We start from the raw sequence: 19,650 nt of genomic DNA on the forward strand, positions 1-19,650 counted from the left end.
TTCAAGCTATTGGCCTGGCTCAAAAGGGATTTCTTCCTACTCGTACTAAAGGTCACTTATTAGATCATATTTATAGTACCCTCGACAATTTAAATATTGGATCGCCTGTTCCATTGCCTTGGACCGATCATTATATGATACCTTTCTCATGGACTACTACCAATTCTCTCCCTTTACAAGACCTAAAAAAATATTGGGGTAGGAAGTGGACTACACTTACCCTCTCTAAATGGGAAACAGCACTTGTTGAATCTAGACCTCCAGAGGTCAAAATCCTAATTTAGCCAACACTATTTTTAATAACTGGATTACTAGCTCCCTTAATTTAGTTCTCCCGAAAGTACCTTTGCACTCTATAAAGAGGCAAAAAGTATCCCCCGGTACACTCCGAGATTAAGAGAAATGAAACTATCTTGTCGCAAACTTGAAAGAGCATGGAGACAAGATCGCTCTCAGATTAGGAAATCTGATTACAGAGCAGCAATTAGGCTATACAAAAAGGAAATTAAATCTGCCCAAGCCCAGTTTTATGATTTAAAGATTAATTTGGCAGCCAATGCTCCCAGAGAAATCTTTAAAATAGCTAAATCTTTGATCTCCCTTCCTCCCAAGTGAATGTCATCAGATGGGGCATTAGCTCTCTGTAATAATCTAGCAACCTTCTTCTTTCAGAAGATTCAGACCATCTACTCTTCCTTTTCCACCGATGAAATTGAATTGGAGGTTGCTACTACAGCTGGCCTAATCACCCCAGCCCCCTGTATGCTGGAAAGTTTCACCCCCTTGGACTCCACCTCCATAAAGGAAAAAATTTCTAAAGTTAGATCAGGTTCTCCTAGTGACCCAACACTCCCCCAGTTTCTTACTCTGGCCATGGATGTCATTCGACCAGTTCTTCTCGACGTCCTTAACACCTCAATTGCCACGAGCATAGTTCCGACTGGGTGGAAGTGTGCAATGGTCAGGGTTCTTTTTTAAAAAAACACGCTAGACCAAAACAATCTAGCCAACTTCCATCCTATCTCCCTGTTACCCTGGACGAGTAAACTGCTAGAAAAACATATTAACAACATCCTAGTAGACTACCTAGAGTCCAATAGTCTGGTAAGCGTCTCTCAGACAGGATTCCGTCACCAACATGGGACTGAGACAGCTTTGCTAGCAGTTAGCGAAGAAACAAGAACGGTGCTGGACCAGGGAGGGAAAGCGGCCATCATATTATTAGACCTCAGCGCCGCGTTCGACACGGTTAACCATGCTACCCTATTACATCGCTTGAAGGGCATGGGAGTGTCGGGCGCGGCCCTGGCATGGCTTGCCTCCTTCCTGGACGAACGCTTCTTCCAGGTGTTTGAGGGCGAGGCTGTATCCACCAAACAGCCACTCAAGTGTGGGGTTCCTCAGGGCTCTGCCCTGAGCCCCACACTTTTTAACATCTACATGAGGCCCCTAGCGGAGATAGTTCATCCATTTGGCGTCCGTATTGTCACCTACGCAGACGACACTCAGCTGTGGTCTCATTAGACCACTCTGAGGGGTCGTCTAGCACACTGAGCACATGCTTAGAAGCAGTGGCCAAATGGATGACATCTTCTTGCCTCAGATTGAATGGAGAGAAGACTGAGGTCATGTTACTGGGCAACCCTCCACCTACCAGTCTGACCTCCTTCTGGCCCACTTGTTTGGCCCCTCCCTAAATCTGAGATAAAAAGCCTGGGAGTTTGGCCCGCTAAATCGCTGGATTTTACTTTTCAGGCCACCAAAACTGCATCTATCTGTTTCGGGCTGCTGAGAATGCTCCGGAAGGTACTCCCCCTGCTCCCATTCCAGGCGAGGAGAGTCATGTTCCAGGCCCTGATACTCTCACGCCTGGATTATGGTAATGCTCTCTATTTGGGAGCCCCGGTGGCAGTGATCAATAAACTCCAGGTCACCCAAAACTGTGCGGCCCGGCTGCCTTTCCAAATTCCTCGCTGGCAGTCGGCCAAAAATGCCTTAAAAAAGTTACATTGGCTCCCTGTGGCAGCAAGGGTACAATTTAAGGCTCTGTGTCTTGTGCAGAAAGCAATCCGCAGAACTGGTCCAGCTATAATGCACCCTTTAGCTACCCCTACCTTCCCCTCAGAGCGTTGCGCTCAAGTTCATTGCAACTAGCCACCACGACCAAGATACACAAGGCCCGCTGGGGCGGCAGCTCATTCTCACACAATGCTGCGAGAATATGGAATTCTCTTCCGCTTATCCTTAGAGAAAATAATAACCGTATGGCATTTAGGAGGCTTTTAAAGACCCACCTTTTCAGTATTGCCTGTTAATCATCCTAGCTGGCCGCCTTGGATTTCAGTAAAAGCGCTGCGAGGCCTACGGGTAGTCTGTGCGCTTTATAAATGTAATTTTTCATTTCATTTCACTGTGCCTCCTTTTACCCTATCCTCAAAATTATATCCTGATACTAGTGTCTTAGTGTCATCCGTCAAACAGTCTCTTAAGCAGAAATAAAACTCCAAACACCGTCACACACAACCCCACTCAATTCATCCCAGTTGCAAAACCTAACAAGCATTCTGTACAATATTGGTTGAACCATTTTTGATTGTTTTTAAACTGCCATTTGTAAGGTTTTAAATTCGTGTTCGAGGCATATGAGCTGCAGATCGTACACCTTTGCAATAGATCGCCACCTGGTGTTGGGCTCGGATGATTGCAGGTTGTTGTCTTCTTGGAAGAAGTCTTTGTAGTCACGAGATAGGTGACTCCTCCCTTGGACAATACTGTGCATGGTCATCGACTCCATCCTCAGATTGTTTTTTTCCGCCACTGGGTTCGGATGAAAGTTTTCCGCTCCGGCTAGAAAAGACTTTTCAGCAACTTCGAAGTAAAACAACTTTATACAAACATCATCGACATCGAATAAACTACTTTCGACATCAGCTACATTCCGGTGCGTCTACGTGGGCCGCTGGGCCTATCAGCGCCATATGGCCTACGCTTCATGGACAGAACTTAATTCAAGAGATGCCCGGTATGTCGAGCAAAGTTCCCTCATAGCGACCATCACGAGATCTGCAACCTCTGTTGTCTATCACCGGAACACGACGAGTCGACCTGCACAGCATGTGCATCCTTCCGATCGAAGAAGACCATTCGGGATCGGAGGGCACGTCAACACGAGATGAGATCAGCGCCAGCACCGGAGGCCATCTTTGAGGAGGAGATCATCGAAGAAGACTTCTCCGAGGACGAGGATCCACTCGAAGACATTTCCGAGGATGAGGCTCCACTCGTCGCCGAGGAAGACTCGCCTGATCTCCAGATCATATCGGGGGCCGAGTACTCAGACGACTCGATTCCATCTCGACAACCCGTGAGTACCCTCGCCCCTGCAAAACAGACACTACCCAAACCAAAGGCAACGGTCAGTACTCCACCCATGGGGCCCAGTCGAGACCGAAATATCCCTTCAGACGCCCCGCCCGCGGGCTAGGCTCCGAGGAAAACGTCTACGCCTTCCGGTGCCTCGGCACCGCCAAAACCACATGTGCCAATCCCACCTCCTCCATTGGCACCTAAGCACACACATACTTCGACACCGAAAGATTCTTCGACACTGAAACCAAAACGCCCTTCGGTGCCCAAAGACAAAGACCCTTCGGCACCCAAACCAAAAGATGCATCGGTGCCGAAACCAAAGACTGTACCGGATCTGAAAAGAGCTCAGACTCCAAAGCCTTCCGGTTCCAAAAATAAAGACGGAAAGCCAGAGTCCGACGCCGCAAGGCCAAAGAGACCTGTCTCCACTCCAAAATCTCCAACCTCGGTACCAAAGACTCCAACCAAGCCGGAACCACCTTCGGCACTGAAAACTTTGCCACGGGACTCAATAACGCCTCCTACAGCAAAACACACAAAACAACCCATATCAGCACCGAAAAAATCGACGCCCAAGAAGGTTATCGAGGAGGAGGAACTGTTTAGACCAGATCCTAAACAAAGAAAAGTCCATATCGATCCAAAGACTGGACATGTGGAAGCGGTTGCTTACAAGAAGAGACCAGCAGACACACCACTTCTTCCTGTGGTTCCTGCCAAAATGGAGGACTGTGCAACTTCTCTAATGCACCCTTCCTCTCCTTCACCTTCTTCCTCTCCTATCCCTCCTTACATTGAACCTACAGTTTCTCCTGTTCAATCTCCTGCATCATCACACCACACTGATGAAGAGTATGATATAGGTGGTGGGTGGGAGGGGGGTGAGAATAACATACCAGAGCCACAGGAATACCCTTTAAATGAAGAGGTCAATCCAGAATATCCTAAAGAAGACGACATATATGGCTTCCCACCACACAATGTGCCCGACATTCCTGATCCTCAGTCCTACCCAACAAAACCTTCCCCTCCAGAGGATAGTATTGAGTTTAATCATCTATTAAATAGAGCAGCCCTTTACAACGGGGTTTCAATGCACTCTGATGCCATAGATGAGGATTTTTTACTGGATACATTTGAGCAGTCACAAAGGTCTACGCAAATACTACCCATGATCAAAGGAGTCATTAAACATGCTCCAGAAATATTTAAAGACCCAGTACGATGTAGGATGGTAAATCCAAGGATAGAAAAGAAATATAGACCAGCACCATCTGATCCAGTCTATATTAGGGGACACCTGCCACTAGACTCTTTAGTAGTGTCTAATGCACGGAAAAGAGACAATTCTAAGACTTCTGGCGTCACGCCCCTGCCTGACAAAGAATCTAAAGTTATTGATGCGTCAGGGAAACGGATTGCTGCGCAGGCAACAAACATATTGCGCATAGCAAATACACAAGCCCTGCTTTCACGCTATGACGGGGCTCACTACCACCAATTAGAAAAACTTATAGAGCACCTCCCAGATCAATACAAAGATCAGGCAACATAGCTCATACAAGAATGCAAATTAATATCCAATGCCTCAATTAAATGTGCACTAGATGTAGCTGACACAGCATCCAGAGCAGTCAATACTAGTGTAATACATGCGTGGTTACGCATTTCAGGTTTTAAAACAGAGGTGCAAACTACCATCTTGAACCAGCCCTTCAATCAGAACCAATTGTTCGGGCCGGAAGTAGACAACACACTAGAAAAGATGAAAAAGACACAGACACAGCGAAGTCTATAGGGGCATTACAATCCACACAGACTAGAAATTATTTTCGCCGCTCCTTTTATAGAGGAGGCTCTAAGCAAACCGGCGCAGACACAACATCATCTTTTAAAACACACACACAGACCTCCTCTAACAAAGGCTACTTTTGAGGAGGATACAGAGGCAATAATAACAAGGGAAGAGGTAAAGGTAATAACAACTGCTCCTCTTCCACTCCCAAACAGTGACTTCCCTCTGCTTCCCCTACAGCATTCCACTCCTGTGGGGGACAGATTATCACAGTTCCTACCTGTCTGGAATTCCATCACAACAGACAGGTGGGTGAGACAAATTATCCAACATGGCTACTGCCTAGAACTCACAGCAACCCCCCCCCCCAAACATACCACCCAGGCAGAGTCCAATGTCCATAGACCATATAACTCTGCTTCAACAGGAAGTTCTAGCACTTCTACAAAAGGATGCTATTCAAGTAGTTCCTCTAGAGGAACATGAGTTTACTCCCTGTACTTCCTAATTCCCAAGAAGGACGGGACACTACGACCGATTCTCGACCTCAGACCCCTAAACCATTACATACAATCAGATCATTTTCACACGATCACTCTGCAACAATTATCCCACTTCTACAACAAGGCGATTTCCTTTCAACACTAGACCTAAAGGACGCCTACTTTCACATTCCTATACATCCTGCTCACAGGAAGTATCTAAGGTTTGTCATACAAGGACAGCACTATCAATTCAAAGTCCTTCCATTCGGGGTCACAACAGCACCACGAGTGTTCACAAAGTGCTTAGCAGTAGTAGCCGCACATCTCAGAAGACAACAGATACATGTCTTCCCTTACCTCGACGATTGGCTCATAAAAGCAAAATCGTTCAGCCAATGTGTACAACACACAAAGCAAACAATTCAGATACTGCACGACTTAGGGTTTACCATAAACTGCACCAAGTCGCACCTAGAGCCTTCGCACGTTCATCAGTATCTAAGAGCTACCATAGACACATCTACAGCTCTAGCATATCCCAGTCCAGCCAGGATACAGAGCATTCAGACCTTAGTCTCCACTTTTCAACACCAGCAATCTCTTCAAGCCCGAGTGTTCATGAGACTAATAGGCATGATGGCATCTGGCATCTTGCATCTTCATAGTTCCACATGCAAGACTGCAAATGCGCCCATTACAAGAATGTGTAGCACAACAGTGGAATCTGGCTCAAGGTCCGCTCACAGACCTGGTGTTGGTGGACAGCCGTACATATCGCTCTCTGCAATGGTGGAACTCCAAAAAATTGACAAAGGGACGGCCGTTCCTAGAACCTGTTCCACAGATAATGCTCACGACAGACTCATCCCTCACAGGATGGGGAGCCCATCTCTTACACTATACCACACAAGGACAATGGAACAATCAACAAAAACTGTTCCATATCAACCATCTAGAGCTGCAGACTGTATGAACATAATTAAAGAAGCTAGAAAACCCACTACCAGAGAGTGTTATGCCGCTACGTGGAAAAGGTTTGCAATATATTGCAACAACAATCACATTGACCCACTGGATGCTTCCATCCAAAATATCATTTGCTACCTTCTACACCTACAAAGGTCCAATTTAGCTTACTCTTCCATATGCCTGCAGCTGGCAGCAATTGCAGCCTATTTACAGAATAGACATCATCTATCTCTCTTCAGAGTACCTGCAATAAAAGCATTTATGGAAGGATTAAAACGAATAATCCCACCTAGGTTACCACCTGCTCCAGTGTGGAACCTAAACGTGGTCCTTACAAGACTTATGGGACCCCCTTTCGAACCTTTACACAAGTGTGAATTGCAATTCCTAACATGGAAGACTGCTTTCCTCGTTGCCATCACCTCTTTCAGAAGAGTTCATGAAATACAAGCATTCACAATACAAGAACCATTTTTTGAAATACATCCTAACACAGTGGTTGTCAGTTCTAATCCAAAATTCCTGCCAAAGGTTATCACTTCTTTTCACCTTAACCAATCAGTAGAGCTACCTGTGTTTTTCCAAAACCCAGACTCTGTAGCAGAAAGGGCTTTACACACCGTAGATGTTAGAAGAGCCCTGTTATACTACACAGATAGGACTAAGTCCTTCAGAAAGACAAAACAATTATTTGTATCTTTCTCTCCCCCACACAAAGGCAACCCCATCTCTAAGGGGGGAACTGCCAGGTGGATTGTAAAGTGTATACAAATATGCTATCAAAAAGCTAAACGTACACTAACAGTTCCTCCTAGAGCACACTCCACTCACAAACTAGGAGCCTCTGTGGCTTTCTTAGGAAATATACCACTAGAGGACATATGGAAGGCAGCAACATGGTCGACAATACACACTATTGTGTTGATGTGCAGGCCAAGCAGCAAGCTGCAGTAGGCCAAGCTGTCCTTAGAACACTATTTCAGAATACTGCAACGGATACAAGCGACCACCGCTAGGGGAGACACTGCTGCACAATCGTTGCAAAAGTGTACGATCTGCAGCTCATATGCCTCGAACGGAAAATGCTACTTACCAGTATGCATCTGTTCTTGGCATGTAGATCTGCAGAATCGTACACGCCCTCCCACCCCCGAACCCCCCCCCCCGGGACTTGTATCCGTTCGAGTACTCATCTTACTTAGATGGACACGCACTACTAACTCCATCATTTCCCATCATGGCGAAAAACAATCTGAGGATGGAGTCGATAACCATGCGCAGTATTGTCCAAGGGAGGAGTCACCTATCTCGTGACTACAAAGACTTCTTCCAAGAGACAACAACCTGCAATCATCCGAGCCCAACACCAGATGGCGATCTATTGCAAAAGTGTACGATTCTGCAGCTCTACATGCCAAGAAAAGATGCATACTGGTAAGTAGCATTTTCCTTTCTGTCATGTTAACCCCGTTTCACCTTAATGAATTTTTAAAGTTGCCTTTGGACAGAAAATAATTCTAGTTTGTTCTGAGCTAGGTTGTTGAGAAATGCTATGTAATCGTTGTGTTTTCTATAAGTAAGCAGGTAAGCTTTTAAAAGTGCAGTGATTCATACCCTTCCTTACTGCAGGACGCTTGCATAGCTCAGGTTATCGTAGATCCACAATCATTGCAGTATTGCACCTATCCACCTGAGAGGGGATCTGTTTTACACAGCCTATTGTGGCTTCTTTTCCAGGTACCAGCAAGAGGAGGAGGAAAGAGGAAACTACGGGGAAGAATGTAAAAAGGTCCCAGCATGAGCTCGACCACAATGGCTTGGTTCCGTTACCTGTTAAAGTCTGCTTCATTTGCAGCAGGTGAGGCATACTTCTAGTCGAGACCTTTTTCATCTGTCACCAGAACTCTCATCACATGGATGTTTTTGCTTCACGAGTCTAACATGTTAAAGCAGCAATAATGTCCGCTGACAGAATAAACTGATTTAGTAATCTCTCGCACAGCGAAAGCCGCTCCTGTAAATTCAGTACTTCGAAACTGCTCTTGAGCGTTTAAATGTAACACATTTTACAAAGACAAAATGGCTAAATCTGTCTGAGCATCAGAAAATGCTGCCAAACAGCATGACTCTCTGAAAGTTGGCGCAATTTCGCCTCACTGATTTTGGATCACCCAGCTGAATGAGCTAGGACTTGGAAAAGAAGGGTCACATATTTATGGCTGGAATGTCCCTTACACTGAAGTATAACATTCAAATTGCAAGTACAAATAGTTAACTCTATCATGAATGTTTTGCTCACCATTGTAGTAGTTACAAAATCAGTTTTGACCCAACTGCTTTGTTTGCCGTGCATCTCCAAGCCATCATTCTAGGTGAACTGATTTTCTTGCCCACTTACACAGTGTTCCCACCTAGAACATTATCTATTAGTACCCCAAAGTGTCTTTATGATGTGTGCCAAGTGCCAGTAGGAACACATTCTCTTTCCTTCCTTACTTAGGTAACCTTTGCAGTAACTGTGACTGACAGAACCTTTAGACATTTAAATGGTTGAACTGCTCGTGGGAGTATGTTGTATGGTTTCCCAGTTGTGTGCTGGTGCATCATTTTTCCTCTGTCGTTTGGTACCAGTGGAGTACCATATGAGCCATAGAATAAAGTGACAGATACTCTTTTGCGTCCACTCCTCTGCCTTCTTATTAGTATTGATCATATAATGGCCCTTTCATCTTGCTGGTGACAGGAAAGAATATACAGCTGTCAAACTGGACCAGCTTGTGTTCAGCGCAAATATGAACCAATCCCTTTATCTTCCTGAGAGAAATAGTAATTTTTTAGTAGGAGCAGAGTAGTCATGTTGAAATGGATAGGTTGGTGTCTTTTGTGATCTAAGCAAGAAATAATATATAAATGTTAAACAGTACAATAGTTTTATCAGTGAGGTGTTTAGCCTTTAGAAATGGGTTCTGCTGTCCAGAGAATGCCTCATTCTAAAGGGGGATTTGGCACTGTTGCACACCAACCAATATATACAAAATAATACAGAAATCTCCTTGAGTTAGACTCTCTTTACCTCCAAACGAAATGCCATAAAGTTTTTCAAATCTGGACTTTGTACGGAATAAAAAATATCAAACAATTCCTACTGTTGTATTGATAGTCTTCCCCCTTTTACACAAAAAAGGCTGCCCTGATATCAAATGCACACCAGTGCTTTTAGGTAACTCTACGCATATGCCAATATAGAGGCTGCTGCTATTTTGTTAATCTATGTTTTGATTGTTTGCATAGTAAAAGCAACAGATTGTTCCTTCTATAAAAGAATTATTCAAATTAATTGAGAAAAGACGCACTTAAACATATATGATGCAAACAGTCCATGTAATATATTGTATGATATGTACAGAACTGGATTGAAAAAATAATTTAGTGATGCAGTGCTCAGTGTCTGTGAACAGTAGCGCCGGACGATAGTGACACATTTTAGAAATATTATTTTAGCCCAGAAAAAAAGGATTATACAGGTGGCAAGCAAATACACTGCATATACGGCAAACACGTCTTTGTAAATGAGTATAATTAAAATACAGTGAGCCCTTTGTATACTGTCGGAATTGAAATCTCATAGACTAATCAGTGAAGCGTCAGGACAACAAAAATGACAGCATCTGAGGGAATTTGAATGTCGATGTGAATAGTCATTTAATTGCAAATGCTAATCAACATTTGTGTGGAATCTTTTTCATAGGATGTACAGTTTGCATGTGATGGAATATTCTAGATGAGTGCATGCCTTTCCTGTGTAACAAAATTTGCAATGCCAAGCTGGTGAAAGCTGTGTAAACTACTTAGTTTGTCACCAGTATGCACATAAAGCAAATTGGTCAAAGGGTCCAAATTCGCCAACCATTGATTCTTGGTGTCCATCATCAGCAGTGATCTAATTGTATTTCCAAGAACGTAGAAAACCTTTCAAAAGACTCATCAGTAGTCTGCAACAAAATTCTTGATTAAATCTGGAAAACACACCATCTCTCAAAATGTTAGAATTTTAAACATTTCTCCCGCAGTTTGCCTCCTGATGAAGAGCCCACCCCGAAATGAATTGGGGGCATCAAAATGCGCATAGTGGAGCATCTTGTGAATATATTTTTCTGAACACAATAAAGTGAAGACACAGTATTAGATAGAAACATCATTTGGATTCTTTGAACAGAATGACCTAAACTTTCTTGTTCCTGATTGGATTGCAGAAATGTAAGCAGATTTTTAGATTTTCATACCACTTTCTCCAAGGCAAACCCTATTCTATGCTAATGTATTGCTGCGTGTGTTGTGTACTGTTGTTACATGGTATGCTGTATTCTAGTTGAAATGTCTTGCTACAGAAAACATTTAGACTACAACCGGATGGTGGTGTCTTTTAGATGTGAAAGTAGAGCAGTTGTCCATTTTAGAACTTTCAAAACCAGCATGAATGAGATTGTGAATCTCAAGCAATGCTCTCAAGACTTCATTGACATTTGAAGGATTGCATTTCAAACCCTCAAGCAGGAAAAAAATGTGTCTTAAAATTAAAACACTTTTGCATTTAGGAACCAGTCACAGGCGCTCGTGATTTTTACAGTTTTATTCTGCAAGATGGGTATGATCTGCGAGATTGACCTATTGGCAGTTCCTTCTCAGTGGCAAACTCGAGAGGTCACCAACTCAGTGAGATTTTTACTCTATTTGGAATCCCAATTTGAACATTTACAATGGTGTTCTCTTCCATACACCAGTGTAAAGAGTGTTTTAGCTTTGACTGTATTGGAACGTGGCGGAGCTGGGATGGGAGGTTTTTATCCACACTTGTATCCTGCCCCTAAGATGCCCAGGTTCTTATCTCCTGACTATGAATTAATCCACAGTGGACAAATTAGCAGTCTTATTAACAAAGTTACTTAGAACCTAAACATTACTTTTCAAAGTCCGTCCCAAGGTTTACCACAGAGTCTCTACAAATGATTTGTTGCCCTGTTACTTTATCCAACTTAGTTGTTTCAGGATTCCATAGAATTAAACATGTGAAAAACAATCTGCCTTTGATTTGATGTCTTGGGTAGTACGTTAGTCATTTTTCAGTGTACTCCATGTCTTTAGTCTAGTATGATGGATGCAATCCTTTTGAAGTACTCATTTGTTTACGCTCATACTTGCACTCCACTAGTTGTTCAAGTATTGGAACTTGATGTGTTGTAGTCATGGTGTCCTAGAGCACTCAGTCTTAACATTTTCATTTATATTGTAAAGAAGTTATTTCTCTTTAGTGCAACTGGCGTAGCAACTTTTTGTTGAGAGGTGATTGATACTTACAATAAGACTGACTTGAGTTAAAGGCTCTAGAAACGCAGAGATAATGCATATGCATGCTGATTGCTCAGTGATATTAATGATTTCATGCCAATCTCTAGCCACCCCATTATTAATTGCTAGGTTTCTGCTTTGTGTTTGTCATGGATTTAAATAAATGTATTGTGTGGACCTGGCAAACGCAGCCTTACGGTACTTTTATGTGAGAAATTCTCTGTAGCCAAATATATTGCCATAAAAGGCCGTGCATGGTGTCATTTTGTGTAGACTATATTCTGATGGATACATATAACCACATGTTCTTCACCTCTATAATATTGCCACGTGGGACGCGGACTGTGGTTTCCACGCTGTTCCTTCCTTTTTTCCAAACGGACTACACAAGGCATAACATAGCCTCTCCTGTCGCCTCACATGTAAGAAAATGTTTTAGTAAAAGAACTCAAAATAGGACTTACAGTGACATATTGAATCACATCTTTTATACTTTGGGTCGACTACATTTATCCCACTTTGTGACCATTCTTTATACTGAAAGAACTTTCTGGAGTGAAACGCATCGGATTGTGTACTACAGGCGGTTTTTTCGAAAATTGGGAGGATCTCGAAAGATTATCATAAAATTATGGTTCACTGCCTCAACCGTTAGATTTGCTTTCGAAACCGTATTGTACCATCGTATTCAATATCCCTTGGAAATTTGGGATAAAGCCTTGAGAAAGTCACCTGACGTGACGAAACACGTGTCGGCTGTTGCTCATTGTGGACCAAGATGAAGAGGACATAACTACCAGTCTTAGTCCTCTGACTAGCTCTTTAAATTAAGGAACGTGTGCCCTCTTTTGGTCCATGCATTTGAACTCTTTTTTGAAAACTGTATTCTTTGTGTATTTTAAGAATCACTTTGATTTAAAAACACCTATGAATTAAAAACTCATTTAACTTTGAGAACCAAACCTTGTTTGTTGCCAGTAATATTTGGGTCAATATACAGAACTTTTTCAGTTTGTACTAAATGCACAGAACGTAAATCACTTCAGAGTGCCGGGGTATTTGTACTTAAAAATTGCCACGTGCCAGACTGGATCCGTAGATTTTTTTCTTCCAGGAATGCTCCCCATTCACCAGTAAGTAGTGCCATTTGAATCTGTGGTTTCATACCACTCTGGTAGTGAAAGAGCAGAAACGAGACCCCTGCGTTCTGATGTTAATTTCTTAATCTTTCTCTTTCTGCACCCTCAAATGAGGAGCAATTTGAACAAATTGCCTTTGACGGTGTGCTAAAATCTAATTTTGATAAGGAGTCCACAAAACAGGGAAATAGGATAGCTAGAGTTTCTACCAGAAAGAGTGATATAAAAGGTAATCAACTTGTTCTCCTGATAAATACTTTTGCAGCTTGAATCATTTCTGGAATCACCTGCTGTGCATTATTTTGCCATCTAGTGGTTGAGTCTGGAATTTTCCTTTCATAGTTTATCCCCCCTTTTAAGTCGAACCTTGGCAGCGCCGCTCTGCGAAGCATGCTGTATGCAGTTAGGGACTTGAAGCACTGCCCACTCTCTGCCTATATTTTTTATTGGCTTCTCATTGTTCACTGTAAAATGTGGCTGTTCATTGGTCAGTAGACCTAATAGTCCCTCCTTAGTACCGCCTTGTCTCATTTCGTAACCTCCCGTGGTGATACCCCTGTTATGTGTGTTTTTACTCGGTAGGCTTTAATTACAGCCTCTGTGCCCTATTTTCTCAAAAATCTTTGTCCTGCCTGCAGTTGAAGGCAGGACACGCTCTCTCCCAACGCTTATAAAAAAATGTATAGCACGGGCATCGAACACATTTGCAATGCAATAGGTCTCGCATATGCAAGAGTAAGCTATTGGCATTGTAGTGAGAATGCTATTTGTTTATCTGTTTTAAAAACAACACATAAATAAAAGGCATTGTCATTTACAATGCCAATAGCTCAAACTCTCGTAAATGCGAGACCTATTACTTTGCAAATGCTTGTTCTTTTGGCTGTCATCTGTCCAGTTGGTAGTAAGTCCTTCGCCTTGTGACATGCGATGTGTGCCCCAAAAGCCCCTCTGCATGGTTGTCATCTTCAAATTATTTTTTCAACCATTGGGTCCAGAAGCAAGACTGAGTAGCTCCAGGATAATCATAGAGTTTAATAAACGGATTATGGAGGGGAAAACTTGAAAGCAGGGAAACAGTAATGGAACACCAAGTATACCAATGAATTCAGGTAGAACCCCCATGTGAATATTTTTTCAGCAAAAAACAACCACTGGAGACTCGTCCATATGGTAATAGAATGTGTAAAAAGCTAACCTGGAGCGTCAGGGTAGATGATGAACTCTCCCTTCCGATTTTGTCCAGGGCGCCATCCCGAGTTCGCACAAAAGAATTACCACAAAGCCTGTGCTGAGTTCCAGCTAAAATCTTCTCTAATGTGGTAATCTTGGTTAAACAGTTAGGTTAGGTAGAGCCTGGGCAGCGCATGCGCAGCTCTGTGAGGCATGCTGTATTCAGGTATGACCGTGAAGCTTCACCTACTCTTCATCCGTATTTTCAATTGGCTTGTCATTGTCCCTTCTAAATGTTGGCTAACTATTATTTAATAGGCGTGTTAGTCCTTTCTTTGTACCCCTTGTCTTCATTTGTAACCTCCCATGAGTACTGCCCTTTTACATCTCTTGTTACATGGCAAGCACTATTTTCTTTAATGAATTTCTCCTACTGAAGGCACTACGGGCTGTCCTGCAACGGCGCCGCTTTGCTTGCACCTTTTCATCTACCTACTGTAGCGGTCGCGCACCTTAATGTTCCTTGCAACTTGCTCCTTTTAATCTGTATTTATTTATTTATTTTTTACAAGCACTGCACGATTTAACTTTAGCGGCTCCGCCCCTTCCATTCTTTTTAGGCAGCCCGGAAGCTTGCTCCTCATTGCCGCCCCTTCCCCGGGCGCGGGCTAAACTTTCAGCATTAGCAACAACATGAGTGCCATGCTTTATATTTCAGCATGCGCCCGCTTGACTTGCTGACTTTGTCAATGTCTCTTTCTGTCCCTGTGGTTTCCTTCGGTCCTCCTTTTCCCTTTCAGTTCTCCTTCTGTGGTCGCGCGGTGTATTCTTTTTCTCTACTCTCTTCTAAGTTTCTCTTCTAGTCCCCCATCTCTTCCTGCACCTTCAATTTATAGCTGTCCTGGGAGATGTTTCTCAAAACCCACCAAAACTGGGAAAGCCTTCTAAAAAGAGTGTTTAAAACTGGGTCTGACCAAGCCCAGCCCCTCTGGCTAGTATCCCAACCCCAGATCAAGGGAAGAGGGGGCTGGGCTGGAAGACATTGCATCAGCTGCTGCCACAGGGGCAATTTCGCGAGCTCACTGCACTGGACCCCGTGGTAGCCCGAAGCATCCTCGGCGCACGCTTGCGTGTTAGTGCAGTGCTCTCCATCAGCACACGTTCATCAGTGTTGTGACTACACACAGATCTGTGCAGCATATGTTGGGTCACAGTCCTACATTTACCACTTTTGTAATAAGAATATGCACAGCTGGTGCATTCACCCCCTGCACTACCTTACTAGATTTGAAGCCTGTGATTCGCAGGCTTCTCTTTGATTTAGGCAAAATGTTAACCCATTGGCCTGTTTTAATCTGCATTCAAAAAGTGTGTGAAGGTACATAGTTTAAAACCCCTCTGCAAGCACATTCACCCTCTAAGCTGCCATACTCTGTTCTGATCTTGGCACCTGCATAGGGTCTACTCTAGTCCATATCTGTAGGGATACAGTTATCAGCGCAACCTTTTTCTCTGACAAATACCTGCTAAATAGCATGGTCCGTATAAGCATTCCAATACAAAGCTGTACACACTGTCATCTGACAAAATCACCAAACTGGATACTATCTATGTCATGACACGGAGTCCACTCTAAACTACGACTCTATGTACTGATTCCATTACTCCCTGTGCTAAGTCACGGGCTCTGAACCCTCCATGCAGTCCTGCATGCTTCACACATATAGCAGTGTTGGTGCATTAACACACTGAGCTATAATTACTGTGTCCTGCGTCCTCGAGGTGCATATCTCTGCAGCAGTTACCCTTAATGACTGAGCTGTCTCCCCACCAGCATCCTCTGCTCCCTGATTAACGGAAGAGGTGGAGAGAGCTTGGACCCTCGGTTATCAATGCATCTGCTGCACTGCACTGTCGATAAACCAATCAGTTTTATCCGCAATGAGACAATGAACTCGTGGCTCCGTCATAGGCCCTGGAAGTTGGTAGTCATAAAATACATTGTCATTTACAACGCCAATAGCTTTAACTCTCGCAAATGTGATACCTATTGCATTGCAGATGTTTGTTTGTGGATGTCGACCAATTGCTGTGACAATTTTTATGGCAAAGGGAAAAAAAACCACACTAAATTACTGACGCTTCAGCTTTCAGTAGCGGATGGTGAGCAAGAACTTCCCTGTGTGCGCAATTACCATCAAGCTGCCTTTCTTGATTGACTCAATCAGGCAACGGTGGGGGACCCCTCTTCGAGTTGTTTTTTATCTTCAGCAGATGCTGTGGGAATATGGAGTTCAGCTACCAGTTTTCTCAAGATTCCAAAGCAGCCCAAACTCTCTCTGTACAAACTTTTACACATTATATCTAGGAGATTTAGGCAGCTTCAAGAAGAATGCTACTTCTCTCTGACTCACGCTTCGACACCTTTGAACAAATGTGTATTAATAGGCGTATCCCTTCAGTACAGCGCTATGAAGAAATGAGTGAAGGCTAGGTATTCTACTCTAGGTAAATTTCTATTAGTAGGGCAACGGAAAACCTGAGGATAGGTAGCGGTTGATAGGGAAAATATTACGTCCAATCTTGATTTTTCTTCTCTCCCAATCCAGGAACACCTTCAGACTTATGCCCAGGAGTACAGTGTCGAGGAACACATCAGTAAAGCCCATTTTGCTGACAAATTAATAGGAAAAGGCAGTTGATAACACATTCTATATCTGTATCTCAATGAATCTACTGCTTTGGCAATTCAATTACTCAATATACTGAAAGAAGGATGGATTATGCAAGCTGGGGGATAAACATTCTTATGACCTATAAGGCTGTGCTTGGAGCCAATTTTTAATTGTATGGCTTTTTACTAAAAATTTACTCTATATTCTGCTCCTCATTGCTTGTTCCAGATGTATCCATCCTCATCAGCTAGCTGTTTTAGAAGGGGTACTCTTGAGAGTACTGGGCGCATGTAATTTTTCTCTGTCTTAAACTATTTCATTTTTGGAGTAAAATTGTTTTTTTTTTAAGCGAAAAATTACCAACCTGATCTGCAAGGGGCATTATTTGGGATCTTGCCCTTGAATTGCTTTGTAACGTTACAACAACAGCTCTATTGGGTCATTAGTAGTCAAATCATTAATTCTGCAAAGGTAGAAATCTCTGGTCCCACAATCATATGAGAAAGCTGGATATTGATAATGAACCGGGTTAGGAAACACAAGGAACTATATGTCGAAAGGGTAGGTGCCCTTAAGAAAGCAGAGGGAATTTGTGTCTGTTTCAGAGAGAGGACAACCGAGGAAGGCAGAAATGTTCGAGTATCCTTTCTTGTCTTTATATATATATATATATATATATATATATATATATATATATATATATATATATATATATATATATATATATATGATCTTTTTTTTTCCCTCTTAGAATGTTTGATTGTGATATTTCAATGAGAAGTTTGTATACGGCAAATGAGTTGTATGTAATGGTCCGTTTTATAATTATGTATTTTTGAATTACGACTTGGTCCTCATTAAGAATAAAAACTTTTTTTATTAAAAAAAGAGGTCCAGCTAAAAACTCTAAAATCGGGTTCGGACAAAGATGGGCAGACTACGTGATGATGCAGTCACAGCAGACTCCGAGTTCATGCAAGGACACTAGATGAGGAGGAAACCGAGTTGGTGCAGGGAGAGGGCTATGACACCAAAGGAAGAGTCATAGACCAGAAGGGGTGAAAAGATGGGAGCTTCAACACATGCTAGCATATAACAGCTCACACACGCACTGGGACCAAGGCAACAGCACTGGACTGGAAGTCATGGCTACTGAAGAGGGACAAAAGCATAGAGAGTGCTCGGGTCCAAGATTGAGGACACTGAAGGAAGTAAATCCTCTGATGACACTTGGACGCTGAAAGGCGATCTGGACAGGTTGAGGGAAAAGGAGCTGAAAGATAAGGAGCCACTGATTCTGAAGAGAATGTAGACGCCGACACTCTAAGCCGATCACCAGACACTTGAGATTGAGCAAAGGAAACCTCAACTCATAATCATAATGGCTGCTTTGTGGCAGTGGAAAAAGGACTTTGATGAATTGCTGAAAGGGTTTTGAATCTCAACAAGGCTGCAGGATCCAAACCTGTTGAGGAAGAGCACAGGAAGCTCAAATGTCAGACTACACCAGAGCCACACAATCAGGAACAGGAGGAGATCTATAAGCGGAGAAGGACTGCTCCCTTTTGAAGAACAGGGCACACATATGGAGGGCTGGCAAAACATTGATCTTGGCTATCCGGAGGCGGGAGTGAACTCGAGTCCATCACAGCCAGGCGACCTATCAGTATAGAACGTCATAAAACGGGCTGCAGAAACCTACTGTCTGCAACTTGAGTAGAAACGGAGTATGGTATTCTTCAACAAACCACCATGCAGACCCCAAAGAAGAATTTGTATCTTTCAATGCTCCCAAGCTTCCTTGACCAAAGAAAGGGTGCATTTCACGAGATTACGTCCTTGAAGGTAGGGACTCCTCGAATCGAAAGAATAATCACTCTTTTCTGGAGTCATTGTTTATTGTGGCAAGGCAGTGGTTGACTGTTATTTTGGCTACAGTCCGGCAGAGAAAAACCCCAGTGCCCCCGGGCCACAGAAAGTAAAAGGGTGGAAATGGTGGGCAGGAAAATAGTGGGCAACAGCCAATAAGTGGTGAATTGAAAACTCTGGCACACTCTTCAAAAGCTATGGCCACCAGCGGTGGGAGTAGAATTAAGATCTCATGTAGCGTCTCCGCGCAGAGCACAAAAAGAGGACCTAGACAGTCATCCAGCAGGGGAAGATGATCTCTAAAACATGCCTCAGTTCGGCCCTAGATGCTGCAGATACTGCAGTTGGGCAAATGTGTATAGGAACAACATTTTGGAGACACACCTATCTCTGAGTCTTGAGGGGGAGTTTAGGCCAGAAGTACAGGCCTCCATCGTAAATTTGCCATTCATAGGTTAACGTCTGCTCAGCCTGGCAGTGGATGAGGCACTGCAACAGATTAAACAAAGATAACAGCAAAGCAGTTGGGGCATTGTTGTTACACCTGGGACGTTTTTCAGCCAATCACCTGCCCCTCAGTTCACAGGCAACAGTTCCCCAGTGACATTCTTTGTGGTAGAGCACGGGGAAGAGGACAGACGTTGAAGGGTGCAGCATCCTCAGCATAGTGATTCACTCAACCTTTGCCCCCTACACCAGTTGGGCGGGGGGCAAAATATAGGCATTCCTCTTAGTATTGGAGGCAGTCACTGCAGAAGAGTAGATACTGAACATTATACCACATGGCTATTCTGTTGAGATGTGCAAAAAAACACCAACTGTGACTCCAA

General features: G+C 43.3%; 1 protein-coding gene across 2 annotated transcripts in view; it reads left to right on the forward strand.

Moving 5' to 3' along the window:
- Positions 1–19,650, forward strand: part of PHF12 (PHD finger protein 12) — a 412,981-nt gene that overhangs the window by 218,285 nt on the left and 175,046 nt on the right. For both annotated transcript variants that reach the window (XM_078680081.1, XM_078680083.1), the window contains exon 5: positions 8,356–8,476. In XM_078680081.1, the coding sequence (XP_078536207.1) occupies positions 8,356–8,476 (121 nt within the window). The remainder of the gene's footprint in view (positions 1–8,355; positions 8,477–19,650) is intronic.

The sequence above is a fragment of the Lissotriton helveticus genome, chromosome 3_1 (assembly GCF_964261635.1).
Source record: "Lissotriton helveticus chromosome 3_1, aLisHel1.1, whole genome shotgun sequence".
NCBI classification, from domain to species: Eukaryota; Metazoa; Chordata; class Amphibia; order Caudata; family Salamandridae; genus Lissotriton; species Lissotriton helveticus.